At 39.0% G+C, this 17,857-nt stretch overlaps 1 protein-coding gene across 2 annotated transcripts in view; it reads left to right on the top strand.

Moving 5' to 3' along the window:
• The first annotated feature begins 1,609 nt into the window (after nucleotides 1-1,609).
• Nucleotides 1,610-17,857, top strand: part of LOC105483285 (SPC25 component of NDC80 kinetochore complex) — a 34,582-nt gene continuing 18,334 nt past the window's right edge. For both annotated transcript variants that reach the window (XM_011744073.3, XM_071072900.1), the window contains exons 1-5: nucleotides 1,610-1,761; nucleotides 2,545-2,691; nucleotides 2,787-2,852; nucleotides 14,431-14,577; nucleotides 15,976-16,080. In XM_011744073.3, the coding sequence (XP_011742375.2) occupies nucleotides 2,559-2,691; nucleotides 2,787-2,852; nucleotides 14,431-14,577; nucleotides 15,976-16,080 (451 nt within the window). In that variant the 5' untranslated portion in view covers nucleotides 1,610-1,761; nucleotides 2,545-2,558. The remainder of the gene's footprint in view (nucleotides 1,762-2,544; nucleotides 2,692-2,786; nucleotides 2,853-14,430; nucleotides 14,578-15,975; nucleotides 16,081-17,857) is intronic.

Raw genomic sequence — 17,857 nt, 5'->3', positions numbered from 1 at the left:
TGGTGGTGGTGATGGTGGAGTTGTGTGAATAATAATGGGTCGGTGGGTCTGTTTTCCCCTTCTTAATGCTGAGAAAGCTGGAGGTCCTATTCTGGGCACTGAGCAGAAAGAAGAGCTGGTTGTCTCTAGCTATCCTTGGGGATACGAGAGAAATTATTCAGCCAGTCTTTCAGAAATGAAAATTTTGACAAATGACAAAGAAACTTCTTCCTCACATCCTGACTGGGGAGGAGCACTCAAAGAATAAAAAACAATAGACAGCCTGAGGCTGCCCTAATAACCACACATTGGTAGGGCAATCACCCCTCTTAGCTGAAGACCCAAAGAGAGCAAGAATCTTCACTAAACAGTCTGATAAAGACCAGTGTAAAAACTTAGTGAGGAATTCATCAACATGATATCAAGTCAGCCCCCTTCCATGAATCTTCTTAAGTACTGTCTTCACTAATGTGGTACTGTGGAAACCCTAAAAATGAGTACCAGCACTCAATCAGCTAAAGTTCTGAGAGGCTTGATTCATAAAATTTTGCTTTAAGGTAAATAGTATCAGATATATAAAATCAGAAGTTCTTGGGAAAATACTTGGAAATGAAAGGAGATTTATCGTAGTAAACTGTATGTCTAACTGTATTAATAGCAGTCTCTAGGCTGCAAGGTGACTTTTGGGCATATTGTGAAGTGTTAAATATTCATAATAACTTGTCCTGGTTTCACAGGTCTTAATTTAGTTCTTGGATAAAGAATGGCTAATATCTGGTCCTCTGAGCATGTTGTTTACATATTTATTTCTTGTTGGTGTTTGTATTGTTGATGAAAATGAAAAGAAACTAGTATAGTAACGATCTTTTGGTGTATAACAGATTTTATTTTCACAAACATACCATAGTCTAAGATGAAAATAATAACTTTGACCTCATTATTTTGGCCAGCTTTATTTTCCATTCTTCAGAAAGCGTATTCTCTAGGTTCTTTCCCTAGTTTCTTTCTTCCTCAGCTTTACCAAGAAGGATTCAAATACCGAATCCATGTCACCTTTCAGAGTTTCTGAACAACTCAGACTCCCTGCAGCTTGTCTACTCTGGCAAATCCTAGTTGAATACCTTGTGCCTCATTCCTGTCCTCGAGGAACACAGCAGGTGATTTTGATAGTGCTCTAGTTTCTTCCACTTCTGCAAGATAGTAACATAGTGTTCTATTAGGCCTCAAAAACATTATGTTAGAGAAGCTGGGGGTGTAGAAAAGAAGGAATATTTTTGTAAGCAGTAAAAACCTATTCTGAGGACCACCTGAATGTTCCTGCCCACTCATAATTGAAGTCAACTTTACAAGGTGAATACAAAGAAGAGGATGTATTTCTTGCAAAAGATACGATTAAAGATCAATATATATATTTGTTCCAGAAACTTTTATTTGAAGCCGATGAATGACTTGTTGTGGGCGAGCTCTTCGGGTGCTGTTAATACTTTCGGGTCACAGTGGAGACGCTGGTTGTTGTTCAGAAAAGAACTACGAATCCCAGAATGCCCTTTTCCCCCATTTTCCCCGCGAGAATCCAAGGGTGAGTTCAACGAATCCTGTCATGAAGAACCTGTGCTATCGGCCAATCAGAAGGCGAACGTGCGCCTGGAGGCGGGTGGCGGGAAGTGCACTAGGTTTGAAATTGGAAAGTTGGCGGGAGCTGAGTCTGGAGCTCGGCTGTTGGCTAGAGTGGGCGCGGATCTGGTGTGGGGAAGGCGAAGGGACTCAGGCCTGCCTGCGAAGGTGAGGGAGGTGGGCGCCGAGCTGGGCTCCTCGGCCCGCCTGTTGCGATAGGGGAAAGTGAGTTTGGAGGCGGAATGTGTGTATTTGCGGCGGCGTTTGTGAAATGCGCATCTTGTTGCTGTTTGGGCCTCACAGCCTAGTGGAGTGGGCAGCTGCGAACCCAAAGCGCTCTGGGTTTCACTGCAGGGATATCTTTTGTCCTCCTGGGAAGGTTTTAGCGTCGCAGAGTACTGGCGGGTCCAGGATTCTCCCAGGACCTCCTTTTACAGAGGATACTGAGGCCCGAGGTGACTTGCACACATCCTGGGCAGAACCCGCTCAACTCCCACCTTAGTCCCTATTTTACTGTTAACTTTTACTGTTCTGAGGTGGAGGAGAGAAACAGGGTAGAGGTGTGGGGTCTTATTCTATGGGAGGGTGCCGGCCACCTGGCGATACTGATGATCTCTGATCAGAAAGGGTTAGAGTTGGAAAAGGTGATTTAGAAGTCAACGGTTTTACTTGTGAGAAAATGGACCCAGGGTCATAGCGCGTGTAAGTGTCCTGTGCAGTTACACTTACCTACTAACAAGCTGCTAGAAGGTAAAGGTATCCTGAATTCTTGCTGCACCGTAACAACAGTTAAGCCCAGGTTGCTTGATCTACCCTTGAATACCTAGAATTAAGGATAAGTTGCTATTTTCTAGCAAAGGACAAATTGCCAAAATACTGTATACCTGATTGGAATATGTGGCTGATTTGATTTCAGTAACTTAAAAAATGCAATGTGTATTCTGTTTTTAGCATTGTCCTACATAATGGTAGAGGATGAACTGGCACTGTTCGATAAAAGCATAAATGAATTTTGGAATAAATTCAAAAGTGCGGACACCTCCTGTCAGATGGCGGGACTAAGAGATACCTACAAGGACTCCATCAAAGCATTTGCAGGTACCTAATGTTAACTTGTATCATGCTGTTTTTGCTGTTCTAGTTTATTTTTTAGCATCATTTCAGCTGAATTGAAAATTCAATTTCTCTTTCAGAAAAGCTGTCTGTGAAATTAAAGGAAGAAGAACGAATGGTTGAGATGTTTCTGGAATATCAAAATCGTATGTGAAAAAGTATAAATCATGGGTTTTTTTAGATAATACGTCTTTATCATGAAATCTCATACAAGTAAGACAACATTTTGTGTGCACAAGTGCGTATATGTTGTGTGTGTGTATATATACATGTTTATATATGTGTATATATATGTGTATATGTATACACACACACACACACACATATACATGTGGTGGCTCATGCCTGTAATCCCAACACTTTGGGAGGCCAAGATGGGTGGATCCCTTGAGCTCAGGAGTTCAAGACCAGCCCAAGCAACATGGTGAAACCCCATCTCTACAAAAAATTAAAAAAAAAAAAAATATATATATATATAGAGAGAGAGAGAGAGAGAGAGACATATACACACACAAAATACATACACATTAACACATATACATGTGCTTATATATAGGAATAAACATTGACATACCATACAACTTAAGAAAGAACATCCTACGTTACACCTTCTTCTCCCACCTTCCACAACTAACCTATCAATATATTGTTTAGTATTATGGAGGTTTTTTGTTTTCTGAGACAGCGTCTCACTTTGTCAGCCAGGCTGGAGTGCAGTGGCATGATCTGGGCTCACTTCAGCCTTGACCTCCTGGGCTCAAGTGACACTCCCACTTGAGTGGTTGCTAAGTTGCTGGGACCACCGGTGCATGCCACCACGCCTGGCTAATTTTGTATTTTTTGTAGAGATGGGATTTCACCATGTTGTGTGGGCTGGTCTTAAACTCCTGGGCTCAAGCGGTCTGCCCACCTTGGCCTCCCAAAGTGCTGGGATTTCAGGTGTGAGCCACTGTGCCTGGCCTCTAGTATTGTGTTTTTGAATGTTATATAAATAGCATTCTCTCGTATGTCTTCTGTCCATTTTTTCACTCAGCACTATACTTGTGGGATTTGTCAGTGCCGAGGTATAAATGCCAGTAATTTTTAAAAGATGAGTTTTCACGTTGGAAATCCCAGCCTGGGGATTGAAAAGCTGGAGTTCTCTCAGCTCTGTTAGTACTCTGTCAGTGTTTCTCTCCATAGTTTTACTCCTATTCTTGCCATCTTATTTCTACCACTCTCCAGGTTGTCCAGAGTGAATCAGCAGCTTTTACTGAGACCTGGCAGTTTTTACTGAGTTCTTACACACAGGACACAAACTTGTGTCCACAGTTCAAATTCCACTAGAGATACTCGGTTTAAAGGCATCATGTTTTAAACAATATTAGACTAGAATGTCCTTACATGGGGTATATGTTCTTTCATTTGCAAAATGGGTAGCCTTGACTTACCCACTTCACTTGCTGTGTGACCCATGAAGGTATTTGACTTTGTTACCCGAGTAGATTATTTGCTAGACTTTTACTTTACTCATGTTTACTAGTTTTGTTTTTTTTTTTTTTTGAGATGGAGTCTCACTCTGTTGCCCAGGCTGGAGTGCAGTGGCACGATCTCAGCTCACTGCAACCTCTGCCTCCTGGGTTCAATTGATTCTCCTGCCTCAGCCTCCCAAGTAGCTGGGACTACAGGCGTGCACCACCATGCGCGACTTTTTTGTATTTTTAGTAGAGATGGGGTTTCACTGTGTTAGCCAGGATGGTCTCAATCTCCTGACCTCAGGTGATCCGCCCACCTCGGCCTCCCAAAGTGCTGGGATTACAGGCATGAGCCACCGCACCCGGCCTACCCATGTTTACTTTCTAATCTGCCCTGAAGCTTCCATGCCCTTCACTGCTTCTCTCATTCCCTCTGTAACCATAAGCAAAAAGGAAAACCACTTTTGTTTGCATGTGTGTGAAAGAGTGATATTGAGTTTGAGTTCTTACCTCTTTGTAGGATCCCTAGGCATTAGAAAATTAAGTTTGGAACTGTCAGTTTTACTACTGTGAGTCTCAAAGTGTACTCTTAAAGATTATCTATAGTGTGAAGTTATGCTCTATATAGTCTAAAATCTAAAAGTGTTATCAATATTTTTCTTTTAAAAATCAGTTTATACTTGGCCTGTAATCCCAGGACTTTGGGAGGCTGAGGCGGGTGGATCATGAGGTCAGGAGATCGAGACCATCCTGGCTAACATGGTGAAACCACATCTCTACTAAAAATACAAAAAATTAGCCTGGCGTGGTGGCCGGTGCCTGTAGTCCCAGCTACTCAGGAGACTGAGGCAGGAGAATGACGTGAACTCAGGAGGCGGAGCTTGCAGTGAGCCCAGATTGTGCCACTGCACTTCAACCTGGGCGACAGAGCGAGACTCCATCTCAAAAAAAAAAAAAAAAAAAATCAGTTTATACTTGAACAGAAATACAATTTACCCAAGTTTAATTAATTCAATGAACATACAACGGCTATTGCCCAGCAGTTAGGAGAAAACAGTGCATAAAGTATAATCTACTCACAATATTGTGGAGGATATAGATGGGGAAACCACAGTTAAAATATATTGTGCCAGGCTCAATGGCTTGAGCCAAAATAATCTCAGCATTTTGGGAGGCCGAGGCAGGAGGATTGCCTGAGCCCAGGAGTTCAAGACCAGCCTGGGCAATATAGTGAGACCTTGTCTTTACAAACATTAAGGAAAAGTTAGCCAGGTGTGGTGGCGGACACCTGTAGTCCCAGCTACTCAGGAGGCTGAGGCAGGAGGATCTCTTGAGCCCAGGAGGGCAAGGTTGCAGTGAGCTGTGATGCCACTACATTCCAGCCTGGGCGACAGAGTGAGACCCTATCTCCAAAAAAAAAATTGTAATTGTTGTTATAATAATGTAATAGATGCTGTGTGAGGATGAGGATGGAATCTGGAGGGTTTGATTCTTCCAGTGAGGATTGCAGGATATTTGATAGCTAACCATTATCTTGTATACCACGTGCCAGGCCCTGTTCTAAGCTCTTTGCATATATTGACTCATGGATCCTCACAACAACCCTAAGAGGTATAGATATTGCTTTTAGTCTTACATGTTAGACTTTTATGACAAAATAAGCACAGAGAGGTTAAGCAGCTTGCTCAAGGTTAGATAGCTGATAATGAAGAGAAATATGATTTGAACCTACAGTCTGATTATACCATGCTACTTTGGAGGAGATCACATACAGAAGAGTTAGGGATGTTTAACAGAGTCAACACTACATTCTAGGAAGAGGAAACAGCACATGAAATGTGGCAGGAACACGAGAGCTTGTTAGGTTCTGGGATGGCTAGATACACTGTGGATGGGGAGTGGCGGAGAAGTGGCTGGTAGAACTGGTTGGCCAGATGGTGGACATTCCATGTTGGGCAAAGGGGGTTAGACTGTTTTTCAGGAGATAAAGAGTTGCTGCAGGATTTCAACCTGGAAAATGATATTGGATTTTTATTTCAGAAGAAGCAATCTAGTAATCATGCACAATAAACAGGAGGGGAGTGAGACTGTTGTCCATAAAGAGACCAGTTAAAGGAAAAACTTAGTATAATAGTACAGGCACATAATGAGTATGGCTTGGACCAGTGACAGGTCTGAGGACTTAGACTCAAGACTGTTGGCCTGAAGGTGAGAGTATGTTGTGGTCTAGGATGATTCTTTCTGACATGGAGTATGAATCAGTGGTGATGCATTTACTAAGTGAGGGGTTGAAAGAGAGGAGGAGCATGTTTTTATAGGTGGGAAGGAAACATACAGGGTTCAATTTTAAATGTGTTGGGTGAATATGTTGAGTTTATTGTGCAGCAAGTCTTCAGGTGGCGATATCTGGTAGGCAATGGATATATTCATCTGGAAGCCAGCCAGGAAAGCGGTCTTTGCTGAAGATGGGATTTGTGAGTCTTTAATGAATTTGGGGAGTTGAAGCTATGGAAGAATATGTAGAGTAGAAGAAGGTAGCCTTGGTTAGTAATAATATTTATTTACTCATTACTGTATGCCAGATGCTGTGCTAAATGTCTTACATTGACCATCTCCTTCAGTCCTCATGACAGTTGTCCAGGGTTGGTATTATTTATTATTATTATTCCTACTGTACTGATATTACAGTCCCAGAGAGATTATGATTTGATCATCAGGTTAACTCCAGAAGCCTCACTCATCTTGAAAGCCTTACGTTTTCTCTACAGTTTGAGAGAGGGGTAAATGGAAGGGACCAGTAAAGACAGACTTAGTAATTGGAGAACAGAGGAGGTAAGAGAGAAGGTCACTGAAACTAAAAGAGGAGAGAAGCAAGAAAGGGTGTTGTCAACACTGGAAGTCACACGTAGATCCAGTAAGGTAAAGACTGAAATAGATATTATTTTGGGAATAAGAAAGGTGGAGGGAATCTGTTCACTGGCTAAATACTTGTTGAGCTACTGCTCTATACCAGGTAATCTTCTAGGAAGATACTGCAGAGAACAAAATAGCCTAAAGTTCTGGAGCCATAAATTCTAATTATCACAAGAAGGAAGATCATCTGTTGAAGGTGAGAGTCATTTACTATGGGGTGGCTTTTAAGTTAGTATAAACCCTGAAGTCTGTCTAAGACAGAGATTATCCCTGTTTTACAGATGAGGAAATTGAAGCTCACTGAGGTTAAGAAACTTGCCTAAGGTCTGGGGGTAGATAGAGGATCTAAGATTGCAACCATAGTGTCTGTGCTCTTTCCATTGTACCATACTGACCTGCATTGGAGTGAAAACGCAAGGAAGGGTTCCTCTGGCGAGTAGGAGTGAAAGTTTGAAATGTTGGTCCTGGGAATAAGACAACTAAGTGTGTACACATGCAATAATAGTCACATAGCAGGCCGGGCGCGGTAGCTCACGCCTGTAATTCCAGCACTATGGGAGGCCAAAGCGGGTGAATCACGAGGTCAAAAGATCAGGACCATCCTGGCCAACATGGTGAAACCCCGTCTCTACTAAAAATACAAAGATTAGGGATAGTGGTGCGCGCCTGTAGTTCCAGCTACTCGGGAGGCTTAGGCAGGAGAATAGCTTGAACCTGGGAGGCAGAGGTTACAGTGAGCCAAGATCATGGCACTACACTGCAGCCTGGAGACAAAGTGAGACTCTGTCTCAAAAAAAATTGTCACACAGCATCAAGGGCGCCAAATTCACACAGTTCTTCAAATGTTATAATGAAAACACTCTCATATGTAGTATTTATGTGTCCCTACTTTAAAAGTTTTTGAGTTATTATTACTGGATACTCTAACCCCAGGGAATGGGGTAGCCACTGTTATCCCTATTTTACAATTGAGGAAAAGAGTTTCAGAAGTTGTGATTTTGACAGAGGTCCTTGAGTAACAACTGACGAGCTGGATCAGAATTGAGAACTTTGACTTTCAATCTGGATTTCTTGTATAGTACAATTCTACTTAATTCTTATCTTTAAAGAGTAGCATTTTTCTTTCTAGTAAGATGTTTATTTTTAAATTATACTTGACATAATATATGATCATGTTCATATTCTTAGAACATACAGAAAAGTAAACAAAATTTTAACCTGTAATGTTGAGAACCACATTTAACAAAATGACTTTCTAGCTTTTATTTTTCATGAGCTATGTAGATTTTTAACATAATTATATTCATGGTATCTATAAAACTATCTTTTTTTTCCAACTTTGAGAGTATTTTCCCACATTCCTATTTTTTTGAAAATACATTCCATTTTATTGATATACCATGTTTTAAAAATCATTTACTTGTTAGCCATTGAAGATGTTTTCAGTTTTTCATTATAAATTCTGAAAAAGAATTTTTTAATATAAATATTTGCATATAGCCTATTTTCCTAGGGTAACTTTGTAAAAATGAAATTGCTGGGTCAAAGGAGGTGAATACTCTTAAGGCTCTTTTATTTTACAATGTCAAAAATATTTTCTAGAAGGACCTTTGCATTTTGCATTCCTCTCAACATTTGTTGTTATTTTTGTAAACATTGTTGTAATAAATGAAAATTGAAATCTTACTGCTTTACTTGCATTTCTGTGATTAATCTGAGGTTAAATTATCTTCCATATTTAGTAACCATCTGCATTCTGTGTTTCATCTGTTTATGCCTTTGTCTGTTTTTTTTCTTAGGAATTTGTATTTGTCTCTTCCTCTTGAGATTAAAATGGTAGCCCATTGTTGGGAGAGGATAGTTTAATGAGCAAAGCATTGTCTTTGAAGTCAAGACCTGAGTTTGAATGCAGTCTATTTATTTTTGAGACGGAGTCTCGCCCTGTCACCAGACTGGAGCAGTGGCGCGATCTCAGCTCACTGCAACCTCTGACTCCCTGGTTCAAGCTATTCTCCTGCCTCAGCCTCCTGAGTGGCTGGGGTTACAGGCACACATCACCACACCCAGCTAATTTTTGTATATTTAGCAGAGACAGGGTTTCACCACGTTGGCCAGGATGGTCTCGATCTCCTGACCTCGTGATCTGCCCGCCTCGGCCTCCCAAAGTGCTGGGATTACAGGCGTGAGCCACCGTGCCTGGCCCTTATTATTTCATCCTAACAAATACAGCTTTGGGCAAGTTACTGAACTGCTGAGTCTTTTTCCTCTTCTTTTAAAAAAGTAGTAAAAGACTAAAGAATTTACTTTGGATTTCAGCACTGTTTAGAGAATAATCTACCTCTTGAACATTGATTTGATATTTCATTTATCATATTAACTTCCTAAAAATGCCAACATTTGTTTGGCATGTCTTTTATAATATTTAGAAGCATAAAATATCTCTTCATATATCCAGATCAAATATGTGTCTCAGACAAGCTTTGCAGTTTTTTTCAAACAGAGGCTACATATTTCTTGATCTAGGTTGATTCTGAATTTTCTGTTTGTTACCTCTATAAATGAGAATTCCCTGTTGCCTGAGGAATCCTTGTCTTGAGAGATGTTGTTCAAGCACTGAGAATTCCATGCTCACTTCGATTTGGGAAACAGATCATAGTGTATTTCTCTTTTGAAGATTTATGGTATTTAAGGTCTTCATAAATTTGGTGGTGGACTAACTTGTTTAACTTTGAGAACAAAATTACTCATCCGTGGAGCACATATTTACTTGTAATTAAAATACTGGAATTAAATGACAGTGTAGATAGTTTAGTTTATTTGATACAGTTCTAGACTACTGGTATTACTAACTGACATTTGATTTTAAAGTGTTTAGATTTCTTTTTTTTTTTTTTTTTGATCTGATTTCTTTTTTTTTTTTAATTTATTTATTATTATTATACTTTAAGTTGTAGGGTACATGTGCATAACGTGCAGGTTTGTTACATATGTATACTTGTGCCATGTTGGTGTGCTGCACCCATCAACTCGTCATTTACATCAGGTATAACTCCCAATGCAATCCCTCCCCCCTCCCCCCATAGATTTCATTTAAGTATTAGTAAAACTAAATCTTTAACTCAAAAATTCAAAAGCACATTATAAAGCACCCTTGAGCTCTACTGGCTCTGGTTATTTGACCTTGGTAACCTCTGCCCTAGAGCTCTTAGGCTTTTTGTGCCTTCCTGCCTTATTTAGTCCCCTGATGGACACTTTGGGGACACTGTCTCTGGGCAGTGGGCCCCAAGTAGCAGCAGTTGTATCTTTCTTCCGACAAACAGAGGAAGAAGTGGCCGTGCCAGGGTTATTCTCCCAGCAGAGAGGTCTGGCCAGGTTTATGCACAGGCATTATTGTTTTTATTTTGAGCATGTGCAGGAGAAAGGGGTGGGTAGTTGCAGAAGCTGAGTGTTTAAGAGGGCTAGGGCAAGAAGAACTTGTACAGATAGTGACAGGGACATGGGGAAGGCAGGGAGGGTAGAGGGATTAAAGCCAAGAAGGAGTAATGAGGTGCTGGCCAATATGTGAGACAGATGTAAAAGGCCAGTATTTTGGTACATGGATACCTTGTTGAATTGCACTTGCCTTTATTGCACTTTACAGATATTGCAATTTTTACAAATTAAAGGTTAATGGCAACCATGTGTCAAGCAAGTCTATGGGCACCGTTTTTCCATCAGCATGTGCTGACTTCATGTCTATCACATACTGGTAATTCTCACAAGATTTCAAACTTATCATTATTATATTTCTTGTGGTGCTCTATAATCAGTGATCTTTTACATTACTGTTGTAATTGTTTTAAGTGCCATGAATGACACCCATATAAGATGACGAACTTAATGGATAAATGTTGAGTGACTTCTGACTGCTTCACCGACCAGCTATTCCTGTCATTCTTCCTCTCCTTGGGCCTCCCTGGTCCCTGAGACACAGCAGTATTGAAATTAGGCCAATTGATAACCCTATAGTGACCTCTAAGTGTTCAACTGAGAGAAGGAGTCATAGGTCTCTCACTTTAAAGCAAAAGCTAGAAATGATTAAGCTTAGTGGGAAAGTGTGTTAGAAGCTGAGAAAGGCTGAAAGCTTGGCCTCTTGGCGCCAGTTAGCAAAAGTGCTAATTCAGTGAACACATGAATGATAAGAGAGAAACAGCCTTATTGTTAATGTAGAGAAAGTTTTAGTGGCCTGAATAGAAGAGCAAACAAACCACAACATTCACTTAAGCAAAAGCCTAATCCAGGGTGAGACTCGAGCCCTCTTCAATTCTATGAAGACTTGAGAAAGATGAGGAAGTTTCAGAAGAAAAGTTTGAAGCTAGCAGAAGTTGGTTCATGAGATTTAAGGAAAGCAGCTGCCTCCATAACATAAAAGTGTAAGATGAAAGCAGCAATGCTAATGTAGAAGCTACAGCAAATTATCTAGCTAAGATCATTGAATGAACAGATCATTAAAGAACAGATTCTTGATGTAGATGAAACAGTTTTCTATTGGAAGAAGATGCCATCTAAGACTTTCATAGCTAGAGAGAAGTCAACACCTGGCTTTGAAGCTTCAAAGGACAGGCTGACTGTTTTTAGGGACTAATGCAACTGGTGACTGTAAGTTAAAGCCAGTGCTCACTTGCCATTCCCCAAATCCTAGGGCCCTTAAGAATTGTACTAAATCTACTCTGCCTATGTTCTATAAATGGAACAGCAAAGCCTGGATGACAGCACATGTGTATATAGCATAGTTTACTGAATATTTTAGGCCCACTGTTGAGAACTTCTGCTCAGGAAAAAAGATGCCTTTCAAAATATTCCTGCTTATTAACAATGCATCTGATCACCCGAGAGTGCTGATGGAAATTAATGTTGTTTTCATGCCTGCTAAGACAACATCCGTTCTGCAGCCCATGGATCAAGGGGTAATTTTGACTTTCTTGTCTCATTATTTAAGAAATAAGGCTATAGCTACCACAAATAGTGATTTTCTCTGATGGATCTGGGCAAAATAAATTGAAAACCTTCCAGAGAAAGGATTCACCATTCTAGATGCCATAAAACATTCATGATTCACAGGAAGAGGTCAAAATATCAACATGAACAAGAACTTGGAAGAAGTTGATTTTAACCCTCATGGATGACTTTGAGAGGTTCAAGACTTCAGTGGAGAAAGTAACTACAGATGTGGTGGAAATCACAAGAGATCTAGATTTAGAAGTGGAGCCTGAAGATATGACCGAATTGCTGCCATCTCATGATAAAACTTGAGTGGATAAGGAGTTGCTTCTTATGGATGAGCAAAGAAAGTGGTATTATGGAATGGAATCCACTCCTGGTGAAGATGCTGTGAACATTGTTTGACAACAAAGGATTTAGACTATTACGTAAACTTAGTTGATAAAGTAGCAGCAAGGTTTGAGAAGACTGACTCCCATTTTGAAAGAAGTTCTACCAGGGGTAAATGCTGTCAAACACCATTGTATGCTGCAGAGAAATCTTTCATGAAAGAGTTGATTGATGCAGCAAACTTTGTTGTTATCCTATTGTAAGAAATTGCCATAGCCACCCCAGCCTTCAGCAACTACCACCCTGATCAGTCAGCAGCCATCAACATCAAGGCAAGACCCTCCTCCTGCAAAAGTTTAGGACCTACTGAAGGCTCAGATGATTATTAGCATTTTTTAGCAATAAAATATTTTTAATTAAGATATGTACATTGGTTTTTTAGCCATAATGCTATTGCACGCCTAATAGACTACAATATAGTGTAAAATAACTTTTCTATGTACTGGGAAACCAAAACATTTGTGTGACTTGCTTTATTGCAATATTCGCTTTATCACAGTGATCTGGAATAGAACTTGCAATATCGCCAAGGTATGCCAGTACTTAAAAATAGCACAGAATAGCAAAAACTAATAAAACCAATAAAAACAAAGCGCAAAAACGAATATTACAGCTATTAATATTAGTATAAACATCTATTCTTACCTATGTATTAATCACTGGTGTTATGTACAAAAACTATTGATTTTTTTGGTGTGTAGTACCACAAATTCTGATAGGTTTTCAGTAGATTTTTCTGAGTATTCTAGATAGATGTCTATTGTCTACATATAATGAAAAATAGTTCTTTTTTTTCCTTATAGTTTTACCAGCTAAATATCTTGTCTTGGCCAGAAACTTCTAGGGAAATATTAAATAATAGTGCTAACTGGCATCTATTTTATTCCTTTTGGAAATGCCAAATATATATTATGAGATTTGAAAGGTTTTTTGATTTGTTTCTATCATGTTAAATGTCCTTCCATTTATAGTTTAAGAATCAGTATCAGGAGTAGATGCTGAATTCACATGAAATGTTCCTTCAATTTTTATTCATGTGATAGATTTTCCTAATATTACAGCTTCACTATATAAAATCCTTAGAACAAACTATATTTGCTCTTGGTGGACTATTTTTAATGTAAGTTAATATTTTGTTGAGCATCTTTGCACCTATGTTTTTAAGTGAGATTAGTTTATATAGTTGTGGGTAGAGGGCCAGTGCTATCTTTAATTTTTTGTTTTAGCTTTAGAATTATGCTTACATTGTAAGCTTTGCCTGCCCACCTGTCTTCCTTCACTTATTTCTGTCTTTTGATATGTTCCAGAATAATTTATATAGCATTAGAGTGAGCCTTTTCCTCAACGCACTGTGTAAAGCCATCTTCTAGAGTTTGGTTGTTGGCCAGGTGTGGTGGCTAGCCCTGGTAATCCCAGCACTTTGAGAGGCTGAGGTAGGAGGATTGCTTGAGCCTAAGAGTTTGAGACTAGCCTGGGCAACATAGTGAGACAAAACAATTTAAAAATCAGCCAGGCGTGATGTGGCATGTGCCTGTAGTCCCAGGTACTCAGGAGGCTAAGGTGGGAGGCTGCAAGGAGTAGTGATTGTGCCACTGCATTCCAACCTGGGCAACAGCGAGACCGTGTTTCAAAAAAATATAAAAATAAAAATAGAGTTTGGTTATTTTTGTTGGTAGTTTTTATTTCTGTACTTATTGGGAGTGGGGAGCTGCAAAGGTCATGATCTTTTGATTTTCTGTTTCTTGGTTTAATTTGGTATCTCATTTTAAGAAGCTTTTCTATCTCACTTTTTTTAAAGATGAGTAGGAAAAAATAGATTAGGATTTTTTTTCTTTTTTGTCTTTTATAAATTTTGAATCATTAGAAAATGCTTAGCAGTCGAAACGTTCTTTATTAATCTTTATGAAAGTTAGTAAACTTTGGCCTTTTCTTAGATACATGTCAGAGAGCAAAGCATATTCTAGCTAATACCTTGTGCTTCTTACAGAGATCAGCAGGCAAAATAAGCTCATTCAAGAAAAAAAGGATAACTTGTTAAAATTGATTGCTGAAGTAAAAGGCAAAAAGCAGGAATTGGAAGTACTGACTGCAAATATCCAGGATCTTAAGGAAGAATATTCTAGGAAGAAGGAAAGTAAGTTTCCTGTTGTAAACATACTGATCTAAAATGGAAAGTGGTGACGGTTCACCATTATTAAGTACATCTTGCCTGTTCAAATTCATTGCTAAAAATGGATTACAGTACCTCAGGGCATAACCAGCCACTCATCTCTGCAAGATGTCATTAAAGTTAGCTAACTGTGTTTTATTTCCTTAACTTAAAGGGCCTTCTCTTGTGATTTTTAATATAATCAGTAATAATGAAATTGATATGAGGTTTTATTTATTTATCTTTATTTTTATTTTTATTTTTCCTGAGACAGAGTTTCACTCTTTCACTCTTGTTGCCCAGGCTGGAGTGCAATGGCACGATCTTGACTCAGTGCAACCTCCACCTCCCAGGTTCAAGCAATTCTCCTGCCAAAGCCTCCCGAGTATCTGGGATTACAGGCACCTGCCACCACACCTGGCTAATTTTTGTATTTTTAGTAGAGACAGGGTTTTCACCATGTTGGCCAGGTTGGTCTTGTACTCCTGACCTCAGGTGATCCACCTGCCTCAGCCTCCCAAAGTGCTGGGATTACAGGCGTGAGCCACCATACCCGGCTGATAAAAGGTTTTAATTAAGCAGAGTGAGAAGTGGTGTCCCTAAATAAAATTTGCTTTGGACAAGCCATAGTGTACTTAATGCAACAAATATTTATTGACCATACATTCTCTGCTAGGTAATATTAAGTGCTCTTTTTATGCTGCAAAATCTCTTTTGTATAAAGAACTTTCATATTCAGATGAATGCATCTTTTAGAAAGGAGCCTTGTTTGCTCACAAACTAGGTAATCTATTCTTCAAATCTTCTGAAAATAGCAAAGTTTGTTTTGTTAATGCTTTTTCATGTGGAGTTCTTAACCAAGTCTAAATTGTGAAATTATTTTTCTCATTACTTAGGGACTATTGTGCTACTTTAAAGTATACTTAGGGACTATTGTACTAACTTAAAAAAAAAAGAAAAAGAAAAAACTTTTTTTTTCATGAAATAAGGCTGACCTCTTATAAGAAATAGTTACACTTAAAGGAATAGAACATTTTCCCATGAAGCAATTGGTTATCTAGAAAAAGCACAATAGTATAAATGAAGTCTGTTTATTTCTATGCCAGCCATACGAATCCCTGGCCTATTTATTTATGCTACTACATAATAAAGCAAGACAAGGCTTATTCTTCTCACTATCTGTATACATTTTCTTGGGCAGTTTTTCCTTCCAACTTGAATGAACAAAAACTTCTTTTAGCTAACTGGTAGATATAGAAACAATAAATGAAAGCAGATTTATAGGCTTGGCATCATTTTATAGTCGATTTTAAGTTTAAAAAATTAACTCAGCATTAATTTACTATTTAAAACATTTAATATGTGTGTGTTTTTTAATCACAGCTATTTCTACTGCTAATAAAGCGAATGCAGAGAGGTTGAAAAGGCTGCAGAAATCTGCAGACTTGTATAAAGATCGACTTGGACTAGAAATTCGAAAAATTTATGGTAAGTTTGTTAATATAAATAAAACACAGGAGATTAGAAAAGTATGTCTTTTCTTAGAGGAGAATTTAAAAAATATTTTCAACTAAAATGATGACATTAACTTTTTAGAAAATAGGAAAAAATTACAATTTTTAAATTATTCTAACATAGTTACTGATGCTCTAGTTATTTATCATTCAGTATTTTAATAAATGTATTTTTGGCAGGATTGTCAACATGCAAATAATTTTTGTGGTTCCTATCAACATTGTATTATGAGCATTTCCTCAGTTGCTATAGCCTTCATAATGGTAATTTTTAAATAGTGGTATAATAATTCATTCTATTCATATAGCATAGTTTATTCAACCATTTATCTATTGTTTAACACATATTTTGCTTCTACCAACATTTGGAATCTGCCAGTTTTTTCAGTTTTAGAAATACAGGTATCCCCCCTTATTCACGGTTTCTGTTACCTATGTTCAGCCATGGTCTGACAATATTAAATGGATGAGTATAGTACAATAAGATATTTTGAGAGGGAGAGAAGCCACATTCAGATAACTATAACTTTTATTATAGTATGTTGTTCTAATTGTTCTATTTTATTATTAGTTGTTATTAATCTCTTCCTGTGCCTAATTTACAACTTAAACTTTATCATAGGTACGTATGTATAGGAAAAAACATAGTATGGACAGTCCCTGACTTACGATAGTTCAACTTACAATTTTTTGACTTTATAATCAGTGTATCAGGGTGGTAAGTGCATTTTTGCCCTACAAGGTTTTTGACTTTTGATGTGTTTATTGGCACATAATGCCATTGTAAGTCAAGGAGCATCTGTTTACATAGGGTTTGGTACTATCTGTGGTTTCAGGCATCTGTTGAGGGTCTTGGAATGTATTTCTCCCTGGTGGGTAAAGGGGGACGATTGTAAACCGGTGAGCATTGACTTTCCTGTTTTTTTTTTTTTTTTTTTTTTGAGACGGAGTCTTGCTCTGTCGCCCAGGCTGGAGTGCAGTGGCCGGATCTCGGCTCACTGCAAGCTCCGCCTCCCTGGTTCACGCCATTCTCCTGCCTCAGCCTCCCGAGTAGCTGGGACTACAGGCGCCCGCCACCTCGCCCGGCTAGTTTTTTTTTTTTTGTATTTTTTAGTAGAGACGGGGTTTCACCGTGTTAGCCAGGATGGTCTTGATCTCCTGACCTCGTGATCCGCCCGTCTCGGCCTCCCAAAGTGCTGGGATTACAGGCTTGAGCCACCGCGCCCGGCCCGACTTTCCTGTTTTCTTTGCGTGGTTTTTCATAGTATTGTTTCCCAGAGAGGAATTGCTAGTCTAAAACACATGAATATTTTGATGCCTGTTGCATGTATATCACATGTACATCGCTAATGTACGCCAATGTCTGTTGTGTCTGGGCTTCCCAAGATCACTCTTAGCTTTGGTGATTCACTAGAAGGAATTAGAATATAGTCATATTCATGGCTAAGATTTACTGCAGCAAAAGGATACAGAACAGAATCAGCAAAGAAACAATAGCACATGGAGCAAAGTCTACAGGAAACCTGGCACAAGCTTTCAAGACTCCTAACCCAGTATAGTCAAACAGGATGTGCGAATTCCTTCAGCATCAAATTGTGACAACACATGTGAAGTGTTGTCTACCAGGAAGCTCATTAGAGGCTCTGAAAGCTTGTACCTGGTTCTCCTTGGACTGTACCCCATGTACCATTTCCCTTTGCTGATTTTGTTATATCCTTTTGCTGTAATAAACCATAGCCCTGAGTATGGCC

Source organism: Macaca nemestrina, chromosome 11 (assembly GCF_043159975.1).
Source record: "Macaca nemestrina isolate mMacNem1 chromosome 11, mMacNem.hap1, whole genome shotgun sequence".
Classification (NCBI taxonomy): domain Eukaryota; kingdom Metazoa; phylum Chordata; class Mammalia; order Primates; family Cercopithecidae; genus Macaca; species Macaca nemestrina.
The sequence above is the reverse complement of the archived record's forward strand: the minus strand, read 5'-3'. Positions and strand labels throughout refer to the sequence as shown.